Below are 27452 nucleotides of genomic sequence, written 5' to 3'. Positions count from 1 at the left end.
TAATTCAATTTAAAATAGCTTTTATTTACATAAGACGGATGGATAACCTTATTGTATCTTTTGATTGTGAGGTACAGACGAAAATATATTTCTTTCCAATATTTTTTTGATTTCTGATATAAAAAAAATGTTTCACACAAGAGCATATCTTATTGATAAGTTTGTTTGTACTGTTAGGGAAAATGCAAGATTAAACATGCACTAATTTAAAAGATATACAGTCGTATATTAGATTACAAAATTCTATAAATAAATGTTGTTTCATCATGGTACATGTATCTATGATCAATTTTTAAAAATGTTTGGACAAAATCGATAGCCGTTTCTCCGGCCAGTACCCTCAACGTAAAGCCAAACTAAAAACACTGAAGCTTAAGTCTGATAAGATTTTACCCTCCAGTCCTCCTATCTTTACATAGACCTGCTGTTGAATTTTCAGCATGCAACTCCTCGTAGAATAAATTCACTCTCAAAGTCATACAAAACTCGTTTTCGTATGAATGTAACAATGTTTTTGATCGTAAACTCAACTCGTAATTTAAATCGATATAATTTTCATTTTTACTTTAACATACGTGTTTTGTAAGATAAGCCAGAGCGCGATATGTTCAATGTGTATGTAAACAGATAGTCTAGGTTATAAAAGCTATTCAGTATTAATTAAATCTCAATACAAAGTAACTTCAATTTACGCATATTTCCATTTTTGTCTGAATTATTAGGTGTCAAGTGGACGATAAATGTTTACATTGACACCGAAATCAACTCGCAGTCAGGTCAAACCTTGTATATGGATGTCGAAGGCACACAGACGAGTGTGTATAATGTCAACCTAGGAAACAGCTTTGTACGAGGAGAGACGCGACAAGTAACCTATGAAAAACATTTAGACGAAATAAAAGAGATTCGGCTACATCAGAACGGAGCGGATGGCATTCGTGTACAGAAGGTAAGTCATACACATTCGACTACATCAGAATGGAGCAGATGGCATGTGTGTACAGAATGTAAGTCATACACATTCGACTATATCAGAACGGAGCAGATGACATGTGTGTACAGAAGGTAAGTCAAACAGATTCGACTTCATCAGATCGGAGCGGATGACATGTGTGTACAGAAGGTAAGTCAAACAGATTCGACTATATCAGAATGGAGCGGATGACATGTGTGTACAGAAGGTAAGTGAAACAGATTCGACTACATCAGAATGGAGCGGATGACATGTGTGTACAGAAGGTAAGTCAAACAGATTCGACTACATCAGAACGGAGCGGATGGCATGTGTGTACAGAAGGTAAGTCAAACAGATTCGACTATATCAGAACGGAGCGGATGCATGCGTGTACAGAAGGTAAGTCAAACAGATTCGACTACATCAGAACGGAGCGGATGGCATGTGTGTACAGAAGGTAAGTCAAACAGATTCGACTACATCAGAACGGAGCGGATAGCATGCGTGTACAGAAGGTAAGTCAAACAGATTCGACTACATCAGAACGGAGCGGATGGCATGTGTGTACAGAAGGTAAGTCAAATAGATTCGACTACATCAGAACGGAGCGGATGACATGTGTGTACAGAAGGTAAGTCAAACAGATTCGACTATATCAGAACGGAGCGGATGGCATGTGTGTACAGAAGGTAAGTCAAAAGATTCGACTATATCAGAACGGAGCGGATGCATGTGTGTACAGAAGGTAAGTCAAACAATTCGTACAGAAGGAGCGGATGCATGTCAGAAGGTAAGTCACATTCGACTACATCAGAACGGAGCGGATGGCATGTGTGTACAGAAGGTAAGTCAAACAGATTCGACTACATCAGAACGGAGCGGATGGCATGTGTGTACAGAAGGTAAGTCATACACATTCGACTACATCAGAACGGAGCGGATGGCATGTGTGTACAGAAGGTAAGTCAAACAGATTCGACTACATCAGAACGGAGCGGATGGCATGTGTGTACAGAAGGTAAGTCAAACAGATTCGACTACATCAGAACGGAGCGGATGGCATGTGTGTACAGAAGGTAAGTCAAACAGATTCGACTATATCAGAACGGAGCGGATGGCATGTGTGTACAGAAGGTAAGTCAAACAGATTCGACTACATCAGAACGGAGCGGATGGCATGTGTGTACAGAAGGTAAGTCAAACAGATTCGACTACATCAGAACGGAGCGGATGGCATGTGTGTACAGAAGGTAAGTCAAACAGATTCGACTACATCAGAACGGAGCGGATGGCATGTGTGTACAGAAGGTAAGTCAAACAGATTCGACTACATCAGAACGGAGCGGATGGCATGTGTGTACAGAAGGTAAGTCAAACAGATTCGACTACATCAGAACGGAGCGGATGGCATGTGTGTACAGAAGGTAAGTCAAACAGATTCGACTACATCAGAACGGAGCGGATGGCATGTGTGTACAGAAGGTAAGTCAAACAGATTCGACTATATCAGAACGGAGCGGATGACATGTGTGTAACACGAACAGGTAAGTCAAACAGATTCGACTACATCAGAACGGAGCGGATGGCATGTGTGTACAGAAGGTAAGTCAAACAGATTCGACTACATCAGAACGGAGCGGATGACATGTGTGTACAGAAGGTAAGTCAAACAGATTCGACTATATCAGAACGGAGCGGATGACATGTGTGTACAGAAGGTAAGTCAAACAGATTCGACTACATCAGAATGGAGCGGATGGCATGTGTGTACAGATGTGTGTACAGAAGGTAAGTGAAACAGATTCGACTACATCAGAATGGAGCGGATGACATGTGTGTACAGAAGGTAAGTCAAACAGATTCGACTATATCAGAACGGAGCGGATGACATGTGTGTACAGAAGGTAAGTCAAACAGATTCGACTACATCAGAATGGAGCGGATGGCATGTGTGTACAGAAGGTAAGTCAAACAGATTCGACTATATCAGAATGGAGCAGATGGCATGTGTGTACAGAAGGTAAGTCAAACAGATTCGACTACATCAGAATGGAGCGGATGGCATGTGTGTACAGAAGGTAAGTCAAACAGATTCGACTATATCAGAATGGAGCGGATGGCATGTGTGTACAGAAGGTAAGTGAAACAGATTCGACTATATCAGAATGGAGCGGATGGCATGTGTGTACAGAAGGTAAGTGTGAAAAGGTAACAAACAGATTCGACTATATCAGAACGGAGCGGATGGCATGTGTGTACAGAAGGTAAGTCAAACATTCGACTACATCAGAACGGAGCGGATGGCATGTGTGTGTACAGAAGGTAAGTCAAACAGATTCGACTACATCAGAACGGAGCGGATGGCATGTGTGTACAGAAGGTAAGTCAAACAGATTCGACTACATCAGAACGGAGCGGATGGCATGTGTGTACAGAAGGTAAGTCAAACAGATTCGACTACATCAGAACGGAGCGGATGGCATGTGTGTACAGAAGGTAAGTCATACACATTCGACTACATCAGAACGGAGCGGATGGCATGTGTGTACAGAAGGTAAGTCAAACAGATTCGACTACATCAGAACGGAGCGGATGGCATGTGTGTACAGAAGGTAAGTCATACACATTCGACTACATCAGAACGGAGCGGATGGCATGTGTGTACAGAAGGTAAGTAAAATAGATTCGACTTCATCAGAACGGAGCGGATGGCATGTGTGTACAGAAGGTAAGTCATACACATTCGACTACATCAGAATGGAGCGGATGGCATGTGTGTACAGAAGGTAAGTCATACACATTCGACTACATCAGATTCGGAGCGGATGGCATGTGTGTACAGAAGGTAAGTCATACACATTCGACTACATCAGAATGGAGCGGATGACATGTGTGTACAGAAGGTAAGTCAAACAGATTCGACTATATCAGAACGGAGCGGATGACATGTGTGTACAGAAGGTAAGTCAAACAGATTCGACTACATCAGAACGGAGCGGATGGCATGTGTGTACAGAAGGTAAGTAAAATAGATTCGACTATATCAGAACGGAGCGGATGGCATGTGTGTACAGAAGGTAAGTCAAACAGATTCGACTACATCAGAACGGAGCGGATGACATGTGTGTACAGAAGGTAAGTCAAACAGATTCGACTACATCAGAACGGAGCGGATGACATGTGTGTTACAGAAGGTAAGTCATACACATTCGACTACATCAGGTAACGGAGCGGATGGCAGCGGATGTGTGTGTACAGAAGGTAAGTCAAACACATTCGACTACATCAGAACGGAGCGGATGGCATGTGTGTACAGAAGGTAAGTCAAACAGATTCGACTACATCAGAACGGAGCGGATGGCATGTGTGTACAGAAGGTAAGTCAAACAGATTCGACTACATCAGAACGGAGCGGATGGCATGTGTGTACAGAAGGTAAGTCATACACATTCGACTACATCAGAATGGAGCGGATGGCATGTGTGTACAGAAGGTAAGTCAAACAGATTCGACTACATCAGAACGGAGCGGATGGCATGTGTGTACAGAAGGTAAGTCATACACATTCGACTACATCAGAATGGAGCGGATGGCATGTGTGTACAGAAGGTAAGTCAAACAGATTCGACTACATCAGAACGGAGCGGATGGCATGCGTGTACAGAAGGTAAGTAAATATACATTCGACTACATCAGAACCAAGGATTTGGAGCGGATGGCATGTGTGTAAACAGAAGGTAAGTCATACAGATTCGACTACATCAGAATGGAGCGGATGGCATGTGTGTACAGAAGGTAAGTCAAACAGATTCGACTATATCAGAACGGAGCGGATGGCATGCGTGTACAGAAGATAAGTAAAATAGATTCGGCCTACATCGGAACGGCAGGATTTTGTAAGTGAGATACGTCCTTGGTCAAAACGGAGCGGATGCATGCATAAACAGAAGGTAAGTCAAACAGTTTCGACTATATCAGAACGGAGCGGATGACATGCATAAACGAATGTAAGTCAAACAGTTCGATCAAAATCAAAATGGAGCGGATGACATGCATAAGACGGTGTAAGTCAAACAGATTCGACTAATCAGATCAAACGGAAAGAAACTTACGACGAGTAAACATTCGACTCATCAAACGGAGCGGATGACATGTGTAAACAGCATGTAAGTCAAACAGATTCGACTATATCAAAACGGAGCGGACGGCATGCATAAACGGCATGTAAGTCAAACAGATTCGACTATATCAAAACGGATGCGGATGAACATATTCGACTATATCAGAACGGAGCGGATGACATGCATAAACAGCATGTAAGTCAAACAGATTCGACTATATCAAAACGGAGCGGTTGAAACATATTCGACTATATCAGAACGGAGCGGATGACATGCATAAACGGCGTATCAAACAATTCGGAGCGGATTTACATGCGTAAACAGCATGTAAGTCAAACAGATTCGACTATATCAAAACGGAGCGGATGACATGCGTAAACAGCATGTAAGTCAAACAGATTCGACTATATCAAAACGGAGCGGATGAACATATTCGACTATATCAAAACGGAGCGGATGACATGCGTAAACAGCATGTAAGTCAAACAGATTCGACTATATCAAAACGGAGCGGATGAACATATTCGACTATATCAGAACGGAGCGGATGACAACGGAGCGGATGACATGCGTAAACAGCATGTAAGTCAAACAGATTCGACTATATCAAAACGGAGCGGATGAACATATTCGACTATATCATGAACGGAGCGGATGACATGCATAAACAGCATGTAAGTCAAACAGATTCGACTATATCAGAACGGAGCGAATGAATATATTCGACTATATCAGAACGGAGCGGATAGCATGCGTAAACAGAATGCAAGTCAAACAGATTCGACTACATCAGAACGGAGCGGATGGCATGCGTGTCAGACATCTCAGAGAGCAAATTTTATGGTTCAGTTTATGGCTCAGATATCATTAAATAGGCGATAAATGACAAATTGACCTTACGGTATTAGTAAATCATTAAATAGAGCGGTAAAATGACATATTGACCCTTACACGGTATTGGTATATTAAATAGGCGGTAAAATAGGCGGTAAATGACAAATTGACCTTACGGTATTGGTAATCATTAAATAGGCGGTAAATGACAAATTGACCTTACGGTATGGTAATCATTAAATAGGCGGTAAATGACAAATTTTAGGGTTAGGTATATGGCTCAGATAATCATTAAATAGGCGATAAATGACAAATTGACGCTACGGTATTGGTAATCATTAAATAGGCGGTAAATGACAAATTGACCCTACGATATTGGTAATCATTAAATAGGCGGTAAATGACAAATTGACCTTACGGTATTGGTAATCATTAAATAGGCGGTAAATGACAAACTGACCCTTACGGTATTGGTAATCATTAAATAGGCGGTAAATGACAAATTGACCTTACGGTATTGGTAATCATTAAATAGGCGGTAAATGACAAACTGACCTTACGGTATTGGTAATCATTAAATAGGCGGTAAATGACAAATTGACCTTATGGTATTGGTAATCATTAAATAGGCGGTAAATGACAAACTGACCTTACGGTATTGCACGTGGTTAACCAGCGTGATCTGATCAAATAAAATAACTGCTTAACACATGAGTCATTATATATTAACAAGACGCAGGTGATTGATAAAACAAACGCATTCACCGTGGAGAAGGTTAACGGCATCGGGATGCGCAGGAGGTGCGTACCTCTGACTTAGGCGCTTAGACGGCATTGAGGGGAGCTCGAAGCGAGAGAATGGCCGACGGTAGTTGTTTACATTTTTTCAATGCGATCATAGACACGTATATTGAGAGGAAAATTAAAAACCAACAATTTTTGCATGTAGAGTGATTTCCATTCTACCGATGAGATGTGTTGAATGAAGCCAAGAATGCACGATTCGTTCAAGCTAAGCCACATAATTTATATAAGTCATGCGAGTAGGTGCGACGGGTGATTTGTTTACATTTTCGCTGTCAAATACGTAGCATGGGGTGGTTTTACGTAGTTTACAATTCCAGAATTAGACAAATTAAGATTGTCATTAACACTGAAAGGTGCTATTAGAAATAAATTTCTCCATGACTTGTAAAATGGTTGAAATTTGGCAAAATTTACCCTCTGTTAATTAGCGAGGGACTGGATCGGGGGAAGACCCTATATTTTACATATGCAGCTTGGGACGGCGCGTGGGTGGGCCCCGCGGGATTACGTTACGTATATTTGTTAGGCCTACATATCTTCAGAATGATCCCCTCACATAAAATTAATTTAGATGAGTCTAATTTGCATATATATGAGCTTTCAAACATATGTAGTTCTATATTAATATTGTAGACACATAATAGTCCATCATAAGCTTTGAAATAAATTCTGATTCAGATATTGTATTTATTTATTTTTATATATTTATTTATTTTTGGTGATATTATCATTTCGGTTGGTATACCTATCGACATTATATCTACATTGAAATCACGCCAAATATGCAGATAATGTGTCATAATTCATGTTGTCAGAAACATTTTTATTGTCAATCTGATTTAGTTCTTTAGCACACAGAATCATTACTTTTTCATTTTCAATCAGTAAATTTATATTATAAATACACATCTGAATCGTATCATTACTAGTGCCCCGGTCACACATTCACGGATGTAAATGTTAAGGTGCACGGACAAAAATGACACACTTGACATTAAAAACAGTTTCCCTTAAGTAACAAAATATTGAATTCTAAACGAGGGAAAAACATCAAAATGTCAAGTTAAGGAAGTAAAGACTAAAATAATTCCACATGTGCATATAACTGAAAGAAAATTTCGATGTAGCATGTTTGTAGGTTTGTACTTATCACTTATGGAATACCTAAGTATTCTTAAATAGATTGTTTCAATCAAATTGAGAAATCTCATTCACATATACACATTTTACTTGTTGTAATAATAATTCACAATCTATCTAAAACATCTTTCTATGGCAACTATGTAAACTATATATCATCGGTTTGTAATTCATAGCCCTTATAAATGGCATGATATTTTTTTATAAAAATGTATGTTTAACTGGATTAGTCATCAGAAAAGCCATAACTTTTATCTACCTCTCCAGTCCCTTTTTTTCGACTCGAACATTTTTGACCGCAATCAATGTATATATGTGTTAAAATGGCACTTATGTATTTCATCGTGAATATCCTTGACAATCCTGATTGATTCTGACTATCCTTAACAGAAACGTAACTGAATCGTGTTGTGTTCTAAGTATTAACAACCCGTTATAAGTGATTAAATAGATTGTTTCATTGTATCCGTAGCTAATTCGGCGCGGAGGTGAATTCGTGAATGTGTGACCGGACTCTTTGTGTATACCCAATGTATAATACAACAGGCTACAATTGAGAAATCTCTATCTTCACATATACAGATAAATAAAGTCATTTTACTTGTTGTAAATCTTAAAATACATTCATTTGAAAAATCTATCTAAGTATGTTTTTCTATCTTCAGGTATGTACTATGCTCAAAACATGTGTAAGGAGCATGTTACTTAATTTCGATTAATTTGTTTCTTAATTACATTATTGAGAAACAAATTAGTACTCTTACAGAAAATAACACTTGTTTCCTCTTCATTTATAATTTAAATATTCCCCATATTCATAAAATTTTTTAAACCTTTGCAAATAGAATCCTAACATCAATTATGTTATCTTTACACACAGTCGTTAGCGACAGCTAAAAATCCGTCGCCCCTCTGTAGAAATACTTCATTTTTAATTTCCCTTTCATTATATGTGTCCCAATCGATCGCATTGGATTAAAAATGTTAACAACTACCGCCCGGGTATAAACGTTGAAAAATGGACCTCCGTTGAAAATTGACCTCGGGTCGGTAAACGGACCGCGAATTGCCGTTGAAAATTGAACATGCCGTTGAAAATAGACAGTGTCTAGGGTCAATTACAACTACAGGATTCTGTTGAGACCGTTTGAAATATGACCTTTTCTATGTGGTGTTCACTGTTCCGAGTACCAGGGATTAGTGAGTATGACCAAGGTAATAATGGTTAATATATATTTTATTCCCTGCGTCGCCTGCTCATGTATAACATTATGTGTTTTGTGAGTTAATTTTGTGTGGTTTACATGATAGTTGTATGTTGTGGATGTTTTGTTATTTTGTTGTTTTGTTTTGTTGTGTAATATGTTGTTTTGTGGTGTTTTATTGTGTAGTGTTGTAGTGTTGTTGGTGTGTTGATGTGCTGTGTGATGATGATGTGGGGTTTCATGGTGTTGTGGTGTCGTGTTGTGTTGTTGTTTAAAATGAGTTTATATGGGTTCACTTTTCAACGGGTCGGTGTAAAAAGTGCGCTTAAAAGTTCAGTTTTCAACGGTTTTTTGGGTTTTTTTTCAACGTTGAAAAATGACCGGAGGTTAATTTTCAACGGGGGTCCATTTTCAACGTTACATCGGCCATTTTCTCGCTTTTAGCTCCCGCCAATGCCGTCTAAGCGCCCCCTAAGTCCGGGGTACGCAACTCCTGCGCACCCCGATTCCGTTAACCTTCTCCACGGTGACAATTGTTATTAATGATACAATATCTACTTTTCAGGTAACCATGGAGGATGAGAGTGGCCATGTGTATACATTCCCGTGTTATTGTATGATACAGACAGACGTGATAGCAGTCGACAGTGGTCCATCCTGGGTTCTTCTACCTCAAACTGTTCATTGATATAACCAAGTGCATGCAGTTAACATATTGATATAACCAAGTGCATGCAGTTAACATTTTCAAAAAGAACATTGGTTTGTTAAATAACTGTGATGTTTATCATCGTATGAACTCTCATATGATGTCCGACAACATAGCAATTCTAAGCTGATATAATTGAACACATTCGTACAAATCCGGTAACAATTCATATATACAAGTAGTTACGTAAAATCTTCCTTCTGTATTCAAGTTTTTATACTAAGCAACCACGTAAGGTGATACTGCAGTAGGAACGTGTAGACTACCATGCTTCCTCTGTTAAGATTATAACTGAGAAACCCTTGTGAAGTATTAATTATATAAACAATGCCACAAAATTAGACTTACATTGTTTGTAGAATTTTTGTAGAACTTTAAGAAATGATAATTAGGCGGCCATTTATTACACTTTGTGGTGAGATGAATTCACCTTTATTTTACTTCAATAGTTTTACTTAACTCACGGGTTTGACAACAGATTTAGTTATATCAAGAAATGCAGAAAAATAACAAATTTTGTAATGGGAGAAACAACCAACCACACTGCCACCCTATTTTATTATGGTTTTAGAAACAACAACTATTTTTCTTTTACGCTGCAAAAGTTTGGTAAAAGTCATCAGAACTTGTTTGTGAAGTGTTGAATCTGTCAAAAATCTAAATAGCGATGCATTTTTATCTTCATTTTTAGGGGGTAGGGGTAACAATTGCTTAAGATTGTCGTAAGGATGCTTAAAACAGTGAAATTCTCTTTCAATTAATGTTAAATAGTTATCTTTGATTCATAATAGTTCAAAATTAAATGCACCACCATATTATTTTTATTCCATTTTTAACTTTGCTATCAATTCCTATTTCCAAAAATCTATACCAGAAATGAAAACTAGTTATCAGAAAAAAATGAATTTTCACCAATTAAAAGCAAATCTTTATAGGCCGGGAACTAGGGGGGGGGGGGGGGGGGGGGGTGCACCCCCCCCCCCCCCCCCCCCCCAATGTTTTTCTGAAGCCTTATGACCCACTGATAACGAAATCGAGAGGTTACATTGTATAAAATGGGATGAACTTCCGGTTATGACGTCATCAAGATGGCCGCCATCTCTAATTTCACTAAAGATGGAAAAATAGTCATAACATTGACATTTTTCAACCGAAGAAGACAAATGAGGCATCAAAATGACCACAACAGAACAACAAATACATATCAGGACCACATAATCCAATATGTGAAGTTATTTCTACGCAGGAAATGAAAAAAATGGATTTTACCATTTTTTTAGCAAATTTTTCATATTTGGCTTGACGCAGCAAAAATGTTTGCCAACAGCAAACTATTATTTCTAATCAGTTATTTAAACTCTTATCAATCAGTAAAAACAACAACAACAACAAAAACAATGTTAACATTGTATAAGCTCCGGTTATGACGTCATCAAGATGGCCGCTATTTCGAATTTCATGGAAAAGTTAAAAATAGTCATAGACATTTTTCAACCACAGTAGACAAATGAGGTATCAAAATTACCACAATCGAACAACAAATACATATAAGGACCAAATAATCCTATATAAATAGTGATGTGTACGCAGGAAATGGAAAGATAAGATTTTAAGCTCAAAAATGGTAATATTTTAGCAAATTTTTCATATTTGGCTTGACACAGCTATAATTGATTCCCAACAAGAAACTATTATTCGTAATCAGTTATTTGACTTCTTATCAATTAGTAAAAACAACAACAACACCATCAACAAAAAATATACAATTGACGATTCATATCTTAACACATTTTAATTTTAAGTTGGCTTAATATCTAAGTATGACTTGACAATTTCCTAACATAATCCATTTTCATGTTCGAAAGTTTGTAGACTAGAAGCGTCTCAAAATGAATTTTTACAGCACAACGCCAACTAATAGGGTATCAAATTAAAATTAAAGAAAGCATTTATTTCCGTTAATACCACGACACTTTCCGAAATTCGTTTCTTTTAGAAATAGACATCCACTGTTAACTTTATTTTTCTGTGTATAACGTAAGGAAATGTCAGATGGTTACTGCAGTATCACATATTTCTTTCAATAGTTCTTAATGATAAGCATTATCGTTAATACCACGACACTTTCCGAAATTCGATGAGCTGATGTGACATTACATTACCGGTTTACCATCGTAGATCTAACTTGCCAACCGTCCATGGCCAGAGGTAACATCAATAACATCGGGTTCGCGGATGTGGGAGCTCATCCTGTTTTCAACCTTGTGATTCACATATCGTATATGATGTTCCAGACCTCTCCGGTAGGATGGAAAAGACACCAGAGCCACATTCCGCGAAGGGTTGAGTTGCTTTTCCTTAATTCGTATGAAGCACAATTCCTCATTCTTGTGAACCCTCAGTGACCATAGATGGCACAGGTGGATTCTTTGAGGTCATAAATGAGGTATACAGTGAAGTTCCTCTCTTTGCCAAGTCTGGAGAGCACTGTAGAAAACTGTTTTCTGGAGAGTCTTCAATGTTGTATCCACGCATACACCAGATGCGACACAACCAGTACCTTCAAGGGACTGGGGAATGTCTGACCAATGAAATTTAACATTTATGACCTCATTAAAGATCTCGAGGATATCACCTATGCAATCTATAGTCGCACGAGTGTCCACAAGGTTTATGAATGGTGCTTGAATCATTCCACCATTCGAAGAATCTGGATCTGGTGTAATTTCCTGAGAGGTCTGAAACAACATATACGATATGTTAGAATCTGAAGGAGATCCCACATCCCTGAACCTGTTGTTCCTGATATAAACTCTGGCCATGGATGGGTCATGAAAGATGACAGGCTAGAACACCACTGGTAATGTAGTGTCACATAAGCTCATCAACATCGAAGACGACGCTCTGGCTTTAGACGAATTGGATACTGATATCTCGATTGCTCTGATTTGGACTGCATGTACCAACTACCAGACATGCCGAGTCACGTCAGAGGATAGTGCAGTGAGGCGGGAAAGCACGCACAATGATAATTTAGAACCAGTGAAAGAAATATGTGACATTGTGGTAACCATCTGACATTTTGCTTATACTATGCATAGGAAATAAACGAAACTGTGACTTGTCCTACCTAGATATTCTGTCAACTTTACATTCATGTTTCCTACTTATAAATCGCCAATAGTCAAACTTATTTGAGGAACTTATATTACACCAGGACACTGTAGTGTCAGCGGTTTGGAGTTAGAAAAATAGCAAATACCCAGTATACGCACCCGGTGATGTTTTGTAAACTTAATGATGGTATAACAATAATTCTTTTTTGTATCTCTATATATTTTAATTGTTTTACTGAGTGATTAGAGGTCAAATAACTGTTTACGAATAATAGTTTGTTGTTGGTAAACATTTTTGCTACGTCAAATTTGCTAAAAAATTATCATTTTTGAGCTTAAAATCCGATTTTTTCATTTCCTACATAGAAATCACTACATATATTGAATTATGTGGTCCCGATATGAATTTTGTGTTCTATTATGATCATTTTGAAACCTTATTTGTCTACTTCGGTTGAAAAATGTTAATGTTATGACTATTTTTCAATTGTTAGTGAAATTCGACATGGCGGCCATCTTGATGACGTCATAACCGGAGCTTATACAATGTTAACATTGGGTTTTTTTGTTGGTGTTGTTTATACTGATTGATAAGAGGTCAAATAACTGATTAGAAATAATAGTTTGCTGTTGGCAAACATTTTTGCTGTGTCAAGCCAAATATGAAAAATTTGCTAAAAAATTACCATTTTTGAGCTTAAAATCCGATTTTTTCATTTCCTGCGTAGAAATAACTACATATATTGGATTACTTGGTCCTGATATGTATTTGATGTTCTATTGTGGTCATTATGATGCCTCACTTGTCTTCTTCGGTTGAAAAATGTCAATGTTATGACTATTTTTCTATCTTTAGTGAAATTCGAGATGGCGGCCATCTTGATGACGTCATAACCGGAAGTTCATCCCAGTTGTGGGGGGGGGGATGCACGTGGGGATGCACGCACCCCCCCCCCTAGATTCCGGCCTATTAAGACCGATCCAGACATTCAAACTATCAACGTGATCCAATCTGATGTTTACAGAAACATTGATTTTTACCAGTAACTTCCATTAATATAGACATTTGAGATTTGTATTCGGAGATAGGAAGATAAATACGGAAGTAGTTAATCGGTGTTACCGGACCTAGTTTTCTTTCACTGCAATGATTGTCGACTGTAACAAATCAATTGTTTATTGTTGTAAAATGTTTGCTTAGAATACAAAGACAACATTGTAGGAAGGCACTTCTTAAACACCATTGGAGAATAATAGATACATAATGGCACCATTCTTTCTATTCGTGTAGCTCATCATCTTTCATTATTTTATCTTGTTAAAAATTAGAATCCATACAAAGTAAATCCATAAAATAAATCCATTGTATCATGATAAATTAACATAAGATCTTTGATAGCACATACATCAAACCGAAAGTGTAAAGTGAGTTTGTGTTTTTGAAAATGATAAACAAATATTTGCTTGGTCATATTGCATTAATGATAATGTAGCTTTCATCTTTTACAGAATAAAAACTACAGTCGATAGATGTGATGTTCGCATGGTTCTTTGTTCTGATTGTGTCCAAATATAAACACGAATACATCCCCGCAATATACATATTAATGAAATGCTGTTAAAAACTTTTAAAGCAAATCAGCAGTTAACTTTAGGATTTGATGTTCATTTTGACAGCCTATACGGTCGTATGAACACAGTTTGCAATGAACATATACTACTGAGAGCGTTCGCTACTGGTCTATAAATGAATAAATTCATTGCTGACTGAGTTCGTTCCCACAACCGTATACGCAGTAAATATTGTATGAATATCAATCCTTTTATTTACATATGCTATTATAAATAGACTAATGTATACACAATTAGACTTTACATATAAGGTGCTAGGTTATCTTTATACCTTGTAAAACAGAGAACACTATTTTTTAAATAATTATTTGCTTCTATCTAGTAAGCGAACAATGGAGGTACTGTTCATGTAATACATGGTAAACAAAGTCAGGATGACTATTATATCACGACGACAATTAAACCTGGTTACGTAAAACAACTGTGAATTTTGTCGTAAAGGAATATAAAAGAGTCCCACGCGATCTTCATTGCCTTTTATCAGAAACATGACAACCACAGGTTCTGTCATTAAACTAGTCATTTAATAATGGTCTATTTTTATCTATATCACTCCGCCGTCTTTGCAGTTTTGCTTTGTGAGGGAAACTCGTGTATTTCTTTTTGTAAATATGACGTTACAGAAAAACACATGACGTCATAATCAATTCCTACCGGCAAGTGTAGATAACTCTGTAATATGAAAAATGAAACATCTAATAATTTATAGGTACTCAAGTATTATTATCTGTATATCAATATTACATGTATATGTTTGAGGGTATATAGTCCCTCTATTGTCGTTATTGGCGAAGTTTCCAAATGATGTAAACAGTTCCTACTCTACAATGCATGCATTAATTAACTCCATAATGTTATTTAATCATTCGAATCCTGTTTTGCGTAGATAAATATAAATCTCTGATTTACTACATTCGTTTGGGTTATTTATGAAATAGCTGGCAATATCATATATTGAAAACAAATTGATAGAGTAAATCTGTCCTTAATAAAGTAATTGGAAAGAAAACGTATTTAATCTTTTGTTTGAGAACGGATTTCATAATTCATAATTATTCTTAGTAATATACACAAACAAACAAAGTATTGTTGTATCACCACCTTTGTTATTAGTTTGTACATTGTAATATAATCAGTGGATTTCAGAATGATGGAGGAATGTGTGTGGACGGATGCTACTGAGTCAGGCTGTTTAGTAGATTTCAGAATGATGGAGGAATGTGTGTGGACGGATGCTACTGAGTCAGGCTGTTTAGTAGATTTCAGAATGATGGAGGAATGTGTGTGGACGGATGCTACTGAGTCAGGCTGTTTAGTAGATTTCGGAATGATGGAGGAATGTGTGTGGACGGATGCTACTGAGTCAGGCTGTTTAGTAGATGAAGGAATTCACACAGTCTGCCATATCGGCATGATGATACATTGAAAAGCATAGCGACTCTGGCAACCGTGTACGAGATTTCAGCTGTATCTGTAGGTCTTCTGGGTGCCATGGGGCTAGACATCCAATGCTACTTGTGCTCCTGAAAGGAATAAAATATTCACCTGTTCATCCAATTTAATCAATAAAAACATTTGATATCTTTTGATAATTATTCATATTACCGAGAGAAGATATGTTTTCGTAATGATAGAATTAGACGGTTGTTGAATGATTTGAATGTTGTGTGATTCCATCGATAAAACCGATATATATTTTATTAGAACACAGTTAAATAGTCAGGTAGTGGATATTATACATATATAAACATAATCAGACACGCCGACCTGCAGGTTAGTAGTATACTATTGAGTTTAACCGCCAGTTCGGAAACATACTGTTATTAAATAGAAAATACAATGTTTGTAAATACTACTTTCATTTGTCGCTTTGGAATGTAATCGAATGTAAGGATATTGTATCATTTTATTTGCGAAACACTTACTTGGAAAGGCAACAGCGTCGTTCCCAATGTCGATAAAAGCATCCTGTCTGTCATATCGTGAAAGACATCGTACGTCTGGTACGGTCACGTTCCACAGCATTCATTGTTGTTCTCGAGGTTACAGTGCGCATGTCACGATCACGATTACAGCTAATGTTATCGGTTGTTGAATAACTGTTATTCATTTTCCTTCAGAAAAGATAAATGAAAAACCGTCTTACTTTATGATTATGTCAAACCACAATATTAGATATAGATGCCAATCATTCTTATTAAAACACTCTTAATCTCTTAAATGATTATATATCATATGAAAAAGATGTCACGTATTCCACTCACGTTTTTAGTTTTATAACCAGTCCCATGGTCAGTAGTATGAACATAACTAGTAATACTGTTAGAAAGGAGACAGCCACTTTGAATGCTACATTGTTGTTTCCTGTTTCTGTCGATACGGAGAACAATGAAATCATAAACAGTGAAAAAGGACATACCAGGCCCAGCTTTAGTCTTTCTGAAGAGACAAAATCTGGTACTAAATTACGGATAAATGAACTGACAGGAAAGTCCATATTTCAATTCCTGATTTCTAGCCATATTGGAAAATGACATTTCTTAGTTGATTATCAGTTATGCATAGCAATCAACAATTATCTCGTCAGACTAATGTTATATTCTTACCACTGCTGTGTATTAAAATTTATTTCTTAAACATTTACAACAGATCAGAGTAAAGATCGCACAGTGTACAACATTGCTTTCTAACCATTGGAAATATCCGCCTGTTGCTTTCTAACCATTGGAAATATCCACTGCTTAAACGATCGAATCATGAAAATGGAAATCACCAAATCTAATTTTGTTCGAAATTATGTATTGTCTGTAAAGTGTTGTACAGTTTGTGGTAGGATAGATATCTTAAAAAGTGAATAACGTGTTTACCTTTAGTCGCTGTACCTCCATTCAAATAGTGTTTTGTTGTATTTTCTGTATCAAAAATATCTGAAACATGCACAAACGCAAGCCTGTTAGAGGAATAGTTTTAACGGTAAAAAAAATAAAAATATGAAAAAAAAATATTTGACCAAGGAAAGAAGTACAATATTTGTTGATATGAATATTTGTCTACATAAATTAAGTTCGTCATCATGATAACTTGATGGATATTTAGAATCCCTATACACACAGGTAAAAGTTATCTTCATCAATGGAATCAATTCAAAATTTCAACTTTCAATTTTGGGTTAACGACACAATTCAAAATGGCGGTCAACCTGATGGCATCATAACAAAAAATGACTCTTGACTGCTTTTAAGTGGGAATGATTTCCGAAGCTATTCTCCTTAAACAGCGTTTAACTGATATTTAAGATTCTGGTATTCCTAATAATAAAGCATGAAAGTGCGCCTCTTCTGTTAGGCCATGGGCTAGGAGGGTCCCACATGAACCCCTCCCCCCCCAAAAAAAAAAACAACCTCCGAACCAATATTTTTCTGAACCCTTATGACCCATTGATCACAAATCAAAATGTTAACATTGCATAAGTTGGGATGAACTTCCGGTTATGACGTCATCAAGATGGCCGCCATCTCGAATTTCACTAAAAATTGAAAAATACTCATAACATTAATATTTTTCAACCGAAGTAGACAAATGAGGTATCAAAATGACCACGATAGAACGAAAAATACATATCAGGACCAAAAAATCCAATATATGTAGTGATTTCTAAGCAGGAAATGAAAAATATAAGCTTTTAAGCTCAAAAATGGTGATTTTTCAGCAAATTTTTCATACTTGGTTTGACGCAGCAAAAATGTTTCCCAACAACAAATTATTATTCGTAATCAGTTATTTAAACTCCTATCAATCAGTAAAAACAAAAACAACAACAAAAATATATGGAAATGCAAGAAAAAAAAGAATTATTGTTATACCCTCAATCTTGTAGATTAGCAGCGTCTTAAAAAATAATTATTACAGCACAACACCTACTGATAGCGTAACAAATGTAACTTAAGCTAAGCCTGTGTTTCCGTTAATATCATTAACAGTTCCCAAAGCGTTTGTGTCTTTGAAAATGAGCAGATTCATTGTTTATATCCTATGCATAGCATAAGCAAAATGTCAGATGGTTACTACAATGTCACTAATGTGTTTTTCACTGGTTCTCAATGATAACCATTATTATTGTGCGTGCTTTCTCGCCTCACTGCACTATCCACTGAAGAGACTCGGCATATCTGGTAGCTGGTACATGCAGTCCGAATCACAGTACTCGAGATATCAGTATCCAATTTGTCGAAAGCCAGAGCGTCGTCTTCGATGTCGATAAGCTGATGGAACACTGCATTACCAGTGTTGTTTTAGCCTGTCATCTTCTATGACCCTTCCATGCCCAGAGCTCATATCAGGAACAACAGGTTCAGGGATGTGGGATTCTTTCAGATTCTAACACATCGTACGTATATGCTGTTTCAGACTTCTCCGGCATAATGGAAATTACACCAGATGCACATTCTTCCAATGGTGGAATTGGTTCTCCTTAGCATATAGCTCCATAATTCGTATGAAGTACTATTCATCAATCTTGTGGACACTCGGGCAACCATAAATGACACAGGTGATATCATCGAGGTTAAATGTTAAATGTTTTTCATTTGTCTGACTTTTCCCACTCCCTTGAAGGTGCTGGTTGTTTCACATCTGGTGTATGCGCAAAGAGACCATTGAAGACTCTCCAGTAAAAAGTTCTCTAAAGTGCTTTCCAGATTTGGCAAAGAGTGAAACTTCACTGCAGACCTCATTTATGACCTCAAAGAATTCACCTGTGCTACCTATGGTCACTGAGGTTCACAAGAATGAGGAATTGTGCTTCATACGAATAAAGGAGAACCAACTCAACCCTCCGCAGAATGTTGATCTGGTGTCTTTTCCATCATGCCGGCCATCATGCCGGGGAAGTCTGGAACATCATATACGATATGTGAATGTAAGTGAAACTAGCTCCCACATCTCTGAATCCGATGTTTCTGATGTTAACTCTGACCATGGACAGTTGACATGTTAGAACCACGATGGTAACCCGGTGACGTAACGTCACATCAGGTCACTGAGGTCGAAGACGACACTCTGGCGAGAAAGCACGCACAACGAAAATGATTATCATTAAGAACTAGTGAAAGAAATATGTGACACTGTAGTAATCATCTTATATTCCCTTGCGTTATACCTAGGAAATAAACAATGGATGTGCTCATTCTAAAAGACACAACATGTGTCGAAAAGTGTCATGGTATTTACGGAACTTTAATTTGATACCGTATATCTATTAGTTAGCGTTTTGCTGTAATAATTCAGTTTGAGAGGCTACTAGTCTACAAAATTTCGAACATGAAAATGGATTATTTTGAAGTCCCACTTAGATATTCAGCCAACTTTAAATTCATTTGTTAAGATATAAATCGCCAATAGCCAATGTTATATTCAGGGTTGGGGGGGTGATTGTGGGGACCCTCCTAGCCCATGGCCTATATCTATTTGATGTTTTTCTGCATTGCCGCCTTTTTTTCTGACGTCATACTTGAAAAATTACTTAGTATTTAAGGGTCTCTTTAACTTTTTTCACTGCAGATACATGTTTGATACCAAGTTTTAACGTTTAATTCGAGAAACAATAACATGACGAAATTGGTTATATTTGTTTTGTTTATGTTTACATTTTTATACCTTGATCACATCTAGGACCCATCCATCCGCTGAGGCAACCGTCTCTTTGGAGGTTACAGATACCGGTCACTGGGTCACAGCCTGGTTGTTTACAGTGGCATTTAGAGGAACAGGACAGACCAAAGGTTCCCATATCACACTCTGTATCGCAGGAATTAACATTTGTCATTAAGGCAGCGTTAAAGATATCAACAATAACATCAGACGGAATATAATTATTACCAGTTTTTAAATATTTATTATAATAGAAACGTCAGTAATGCCATCAGACAGACTAATTTGGTCCAATTATCTAAAAAAAATGCGTATTACATATAACATAACTCGCCATTCACAACTAACGAAAAAATGTCATTTTAATTACTAAAGTAGTATGTGTCGTAATTTTCTTACACACGAATTAGTTTTCACATGTTACTCAGCACCAAACTTTACATCTATAAGATTTTAATTTTAAATAGTCAAATAAGAGATGGTACTACTGCTAGTCCCGATATGTACGTCTACAGCGCAGTAGACAGACTTCACACGGTTATACCAAGAGGCCAAATTGTGGTCTCACCTTTTATTTCAATTTTCATGGTGATATCAATAATTATAAAGTGACTTCTTTAGATCTGTTTTCATCTAAACATACATACAAGATTACAACCAGGAACTATTTTAGTGTAAAATCCGTATTGTTATATATGCTTTTAAGATACCATACATGTTGTTTCGTGCCTTTGAATGATTTCACAGCTGAATTCATCGGATCTTCAGGTTTATAATACAAATGTAGATCACACCAGAAAAAATTCTGTGTCAAAATGTCCGTTCTTGTTTCGACAGATCATTATTTAAAAATGTCGTGATATAAGTTAATAACATAATTCTCGATCTTATGTGATATAGATCTGTTAAACATACAAGAGTATCATCCACAATAATACTTTAATAAACAATATCGGTGTTTTAATTGATGGGAATGGAGATTATCTAGTGATTTGGCATTTTCCTTTTGCAAATAAAGGATGACATTCATTGTACGTTCAGGGCCCGGTTGTTCAAAGCATGATTAGCTTAATAACATGATTAGTGAAATTTTCATTTAATGCAAAATTGTAATCATATCTTCAACAAAATCAGCAAATAAATAAAGAATGGAATTCTTAAGATTCTTAACAAAACTTGTAAAATTTGTATCACCAGAACGCATTTTATCTTTGAAAATTGTCCTAAAATTGTGATTGGCCGTATCACCTGGGTCTTTAACGGCGAATCGTAGCAAGATACTCCCATCACAAAATTTCCCTTTCAAGATAGTCCTTAATGTAAAATGTGGCAATGGCGAGTGAAGAGGAGTGACAGAATCATAGCATACCTGGGAATTGCTTTATAGCCATTTATTGTGTCACAAAGAGAAGTGTGCAGCCACGAAGAAATTTACATCATTCAATAATCTGTTTTTCTTTACGCCATATTTCGTCTGCTTATATGTATTACATATCACATCACCTTGTGCACAAGACGCTCCTTTCCATCCGGGTAAACAATCTCCATGGTTACATATTCCTGTGATAATATTGCTTCCGGGAACTAGGCAATGGCAACTGTTCTTGCAGGAAAATCCGAATTTTCCGTCGATGCAAACTAAAGTAATAGTAAGAAGGTTGTGTAAGAGAACACTCCATACAATATATTCAATATCATGTATGTATTATAAATAAATGCCAACGCTGGTTGTTATAGGGGGTCATTTGTATATATTTACATTTCTGAGTTTTCTTTTCTATATAACCTTACCAACTGGGAAATCGTTTACATTTCGGTAAACGCAGTCGGTTATCGCGCAAGAATACATAACCGAAACACTGACTTCTGCAAATAGTGTTAATACGCATTAGATTTGGCTTAAATTGTTTCTGTATAATTAAATTCTTCAATTAAACGATTTGAATGCAATGAATATTTTAAATTATATTTCAGAAATTAAATTTTTTGAGAAATATTGCATCAATCGAATGTAAAAACTGGTCGTATTGTTGAATTATATTTTGTGTACTTTCTGAACTTCACAACATTTCCCGCCAAATCGGAGCCAGCTGTTCCGGTCTTCCATCAATTGACCGGCTGTTACATCAATCGTATAAAGTTGATAAAACGAAGTTTTATTTTATCGGAACATTAAATTTAAAAGAAATCGTAGGTTGAAATGTTAATATAAGGAATTATTACTTGTTTTTTGTTGTTTAATGGTGTGTAAATTGTATTTGTTGGATAGAAATACCTTGATCACACCTTATCCCCATCCAGCCCGCCATACATCCCGCGGTCCTATTGGTACACACACCGGTCACGTGGTCACAGCCAGGAACTCTACAGTGACACTCGGAGGAACAGGACTGGCCAAATGTGTAAGGTCGGCAAACTGTTCAGGATTAAATAAAAGGACAAATGAACAAGGTCGGCAAACTGTTGAAGATTAAATGAAAGGCCAATTGCCTTAGATGTCGTCAATTCAATTCAAAACGTTTTACATGCAGTCATAAATTACATTGTACATCAAATTGCAAGTTTCACTTGCGTGTTTTGTGGCGAAGTTTGGCAATCCCCACACAGGCTTTTGGTTTTATTTTGTGTAATTGTCATTTTGACGCTATGATTTTCTTATTTGTTATAAATTTCCTTATGTGTTATAAGAGGCTTGTTATGCTATGTTGAAATTTATGGTTTTGCTGTTTAATATTAGATTTCAAATGTCAATATATATTTCAATATGATGGCCATATTCATTAAAATCCATGTTATAGATTTTTGTGACAAGACTGAAGATGCATAAATCCCACTATAAATTCTATACCTATTACAGTAAAACTATTGTCATGGTATTGATTGGTTCTTTAAACTTTTTATATATTTTTGTTTTTGAAGTGGCATATTTGTGTATGTGTTTACAAAACATGAAGGCGATCTCAGATGTTTAAGAACAAAATTATTTGTTTTACGAACGAACGTGCAGACAGGGAGACTGAAAGAAAGACCATGTGTCTCACAGTTGTAAAGAAATGATGCGAATAAAGTTCCAAATATATCACCAACCTTGGGAACACGATGTAGCCAACCAGCCAGGAAGACATTGTCCTCTGTAGCATTCCCCTGTTATACTGTTACATCCAGGTTCTGAACAGTGACATCTCCTGATGCACGAGTAGCCGAACCAGCCTTCCTCACAGGCTACGGGAGAAATATTTCAGATTTAACTCATCGTGCTTTATGTAAACTGAAATATTAACTGCTATAAAAGTCAACATTAAACTATCCTTAGAATTGTTTTTACATTAAGTGATTCTAAGTATTGTTTTTACATTAAGTGATTCTTAGTATTGTTTTTACATTAAAAGATTTTTGGAATTGTTTTTACATTAAGGGATTCTTGGAATTGTTTTTACATTAAATGATTCTTGGAATTTGTTTTACATTAAGTGGTTCTTAGTATTGATTTTTACATTCAGTGATTCTTGGAATTGTTTTTACATTAAATGATTCTTGGAATTGTTTTTACATTAAGGGATTCTTAGTATTGTTTTTACATTAAGTGATTCTTAGTATTGTTTTTACATTAAGTGATTCTTAGTATTGTTTTAACATTAAGTGATTCTTAGTATTGTTTTTACATTAAGTGGTTCTTAGTATTGTTTTTACATTAAATGATTCTTAGTATTGTTTTTACATTAAGTGATTCTTAGTATTGTTTTTACATTAAGTGGTTCTTAGTATTGTTTTTACATTAAGTGATTCTTAGTATTGTTTTTACATTAAGTGATTCTTGGAATTGTTTTTACATTAAGTGGTTCTTAATATTGTTTTTACATTAAATGATTCTTGGAATTGTTTTTACATTAAGTGATTCTTAGTATTGTTTTTACATTAAGTGGTTCTTAGTATTGTTTTTACATTAAGTGATTCTTAGTATTGTTTTTACATTAAGTGATTCTTGGAATTGTTTTTACATTAAGTGGTTCTTAATATTGTTTTTACATTAAATGATTCTTAGTATTGTTTTTACATTAAATGATTCTTGGAATTGTTTTTACATTAAGTGATTCTTGGAATTGTTTTACATTAAGTGGTTCTTAATATTGTTTTTACATTAAATGATTCTTGGAATTGTTTTTACATTAAGTGATTCTTGGAATTGTTTTTACATTAAGTGGTTCTTAGTATTGTTTTTACATTAAGTGATTCTTAGTATTGTTTTTACATTAAATGATTCTTAGTATTGTTTTTACATTAAGTGATTCTTAGTATTGTTTTTACATTAAGTGATTCTTAGTATTGTTTTTACATTAAGTGATTCTTAGTATTGTTTTTACATTAAGTGATTCTTAGTATTGTTTTTACATTAAGTGATTCTTAGTATTGTTTTTTAATATCTTCCAAATGTTATCAATATGTAACAATTACTCTTCCTGGTACACTGGCTTCACGTCATTGTTTCCTGATGTCGAATCAGTATTCATGTTTACACGTCACTTCAACATCGACCAATATTTTAACACACCTCTACACTCCACTCCGACACAGACCAATAGTTGTACATACCTCTACACTCCACTCCGACACAGACCAATAGTTGTACATACCTCTACACTCCACTCCGACACAGACCAATAGTTGTACACACCTCTACACTCCACTCCGACACAGACCAATAGTTGTACATACCTCTACACTCCGACACAGACCAATAGTTATACACACCTCTACACTCCACTCCAACACAGACCAATAGTTATACACACCTCTACACTCCACTCCGGCATCTTCCCCATGGTAACAGTTGCTGTTATTCCATCCTTTGAAATAACATAATGTCTTCCCCAATACCAGTTGATTCGTGCCTTTGTCTGCCAAAGAACAGTGAAGATCATCTACAAATATCGGCCCAGTGCCTCGTCCAAAGTGTGCTCCTGTAAGTGCGATTCCGTCCCTATCCATACAAAACAAGCTTGTTAAAATGACCGTACAATTATTCGTATTGTGATATACAGGTTCTGATCATTTTGACTATATCATAACGTAAGTTTTCAATAGTTATCTCTCCGCCAATACTGGACCGGAATTATGTCCTTATATGTCTTTAATTTTATTTTGATTGATTAAGCCTCAGCAATGTTGAGATCTAAAAGATAATTTCTTTATAATGTTACTAGAAAGTACATTTACCTGTAGCCCAGTGAACTACAAACCGCTCTGGCTTCATCTTTATAAAAATTGTCATCACAGATTGTCCCCCATTGTCCATCATGGTAAATCTCTACGCGTCCTTGATTTGATAAACTCCCATTCACTAGGCGGAGACGCTCAACTAAAACACCCGCCATGTCAACAAAGAAAAACCACGTGATACATTTCTCTCCTCTGTTTGGTCAACTCGAACATCTCTTGATTCTGACCACTTTTCATGGAATTGTTTTACTGTATAACATTATGTGATACAAAAATCACCCAACGCATAACTGTTGGTTATCAATTTAAGCACTATATTTTATGGCGGAAAGATATCCCTAAACAGTATGTGTTCATGAATGAACACAAGAAATGGTCACCACAGTGGAATTGTTTTACTGTATAACATTATGTGATACAAAAATCACCCAACGCATAACTGTTGGTTATCATGTTTATCTACACTTTCTTTTGTTAATTTTCAATCTTAAAAACACACTCGCTAGAGTTCGTGTCTTCAAAATTTGAAAATTCACTAATTCCAGTTTCTTTATATGATGAACAAGAGTCACGCCTAGGTGGATATCTATATATTAACACGCATCTTTTGTTCTAAACTTTTTTGTAATTTTCTACGTGCAGATTATACATTGATCAGACAGCAACAAATCAAACCTAATAAGGAATGGGATTAAAAGCTTTTGAATTTTATTTTCCCTGTAGAAAGTGATGTATCTTATGACTGTCAGCCAGTGAAATAGCTGTGTAACTGTTTACTGTACATCTTTGATCATAAGATATCTGAGGCGTGAGTAAGTGCTTCTCAAATCAGGGCATCATATTTCAGGTTTTGGTACTAGATATAATTACATGTAGATATCGACTAGGCACTTCCGGTTTTGGTGATATGAATGCATATAAATATCGACAATGTACTTCTGGTTTTGGTACTAGATATTATTACATATACATATCGACTAGGTACTTCCAGTTTTGGTACTGATAAGTATTTCACATATAAATATCGACTAGGTACTTCCGGTTTTGGTAATAGAGTTTATTACATATAAATATCGACTAGGTACTTCCGGTTTCGGTACTAGATATTCTTACATATAAATATCGATTAGGTACTTTCCGTTTTGGTACTATACATTATAACATATAAATATCGAATAAGTATTCCGATTTTGATACTAGAAATCATTGCATATTAATATCGACAAGGTACTTCCGGTTTTGGTACTAGATATTATTACATATAAATTTCGACTAAGTACTTCCGGTTTTGATACTAGAAATTATTGCATATAAATATCGACTAGGTACTTCCGGTTTTGGTACTATACATTATTACATATGAATGTCGACTAAATACTTCCGGTTTTGGCACTAGAAATTATTGCATTTAAATATCGACTAGGTACTTCCGGTTTTGGTACTATACATTATTACATATCAATGTCGACTAAATACTTCCGGTTTTGATATTAGTTATTATTTTATAAAAATATCGACTAGATACTTATCGTTATGGTACTATATATTATTAGATATAATCAGTTTAAGACGTATTCTTTATATTGAACAATAATACAGCTTCTGTTTTTGAAAGAAATAAGATTTCTGTATATAGTGATTATGCTTTATTTGTTCAATCTTACCTTTTAGAGCAGAAGATATGTGGAGTACATGTAATATTACTTGGACTTGGAGCGGCGTCATGGTTGGAGCAGGCTTATTTTGGAACGTGAAACAAAAACATGTTAATGTTAATGGTTTTTTTTTTTTTATTTTGTGTGAGTTTGGAGAGAGGAGCTGGGTAAATATCAAATACCATTTACTTTTATTTTAAATTGCATACATCTACTTGAATAATAAATAAATCATAAACATATTTAATAAACCTCGATAGACGGACTATTGAAATAGAAAATAAAGGTGTCATTTTTAAGGACAATTGGACTTGACTACCTTAGTTGTATACGGGTATCTGCAGAATACATGGAATGAGACTTTTAACTTAAGAATTTCAACTTTTAGCACACCCTATTTCTAAAATCAAGT

General features: G+C 36.0%; 1 protein-coding gene across 1 annotated transcript; it reads right to left on the bottom strand.

Moving 5' to 3' along the window:
* Positions 1-13837: 13837 nt before the first annotated feature.
* Positions 13838-27136, bottom strand: LOC138332376 (scavenger receptor class F member 1-like). The gene is made up of 11 exons (XM_069280456.1): positions 27050-27136; positions 25383-25524; positions 24959-25146; positions 23256-23390; positions 22444-22584; positions 21672-21806; positions 20175-20315; positions 17387-17446; positions 16784-16889; positions 16445-16633; positions 13838-16042 (listed from the first exon to the last, which is right to left on the bottom strand). Exons 1-10 carry the CDS (start codon positions 27108-27110, stop codon positions 16495-16497), a joined length of 1248 nt encoding a protein of 415 aa, XP_069136557.1. The 5' UTR covers positions 27111-27136; the 3' UTR covers positions 13838-16042; positions 16445-16494.
* Between the last annotated feature and the right edge of the window lie 316 nt (positions 27137-27452).

This window comes from Argopecten irradians, chromosome 9 (genome assembly GCF_041381155.1).
Source record: "Argopecten irradians isolate NY chromosome 9, Ai_NY, whole genome shotgun sequence".
Taxonomy (NCBI): domain Eukaryota; kingdom Metazoa; phylum Mollusca; class Bivalvia; order Pectinida; family Pectinidae; genus Argopecten; species Argopecten irradians.
The sequence above is the reverse complement of the archived record's forward strand: the minus strand, read 5'-3'. Positions and strand labels throughout refer to the sequence as shown.

What these genes read in the sequence shown, in the direction of transcription:
- LOC138332376 (XM_069280456.1), bottom strand. Translation starts at nt 27,110, where the DNA reads ATGACGCCGCTCCAAGTCCAAGTAATATTACATGTACTCCACATATCT. An exon ending in TGTAGTTCACTGGGCTACAG is followed by an intron (nt 25,147 to 25,382) that starts GTAAATGTACTT and finishes TTGTATGGATAG; the next exon opens with GGACGGAATCGCACTTACAG. An exon ending in CTGGTTATAAAACTAAAAAC is followed by an intron (nt 16,634 to 16,783) that starts GTGAGTGGAATA and finishes TCTTTTCTGAAG; the next exon opens with GAAAATGAATAACAGTTATT.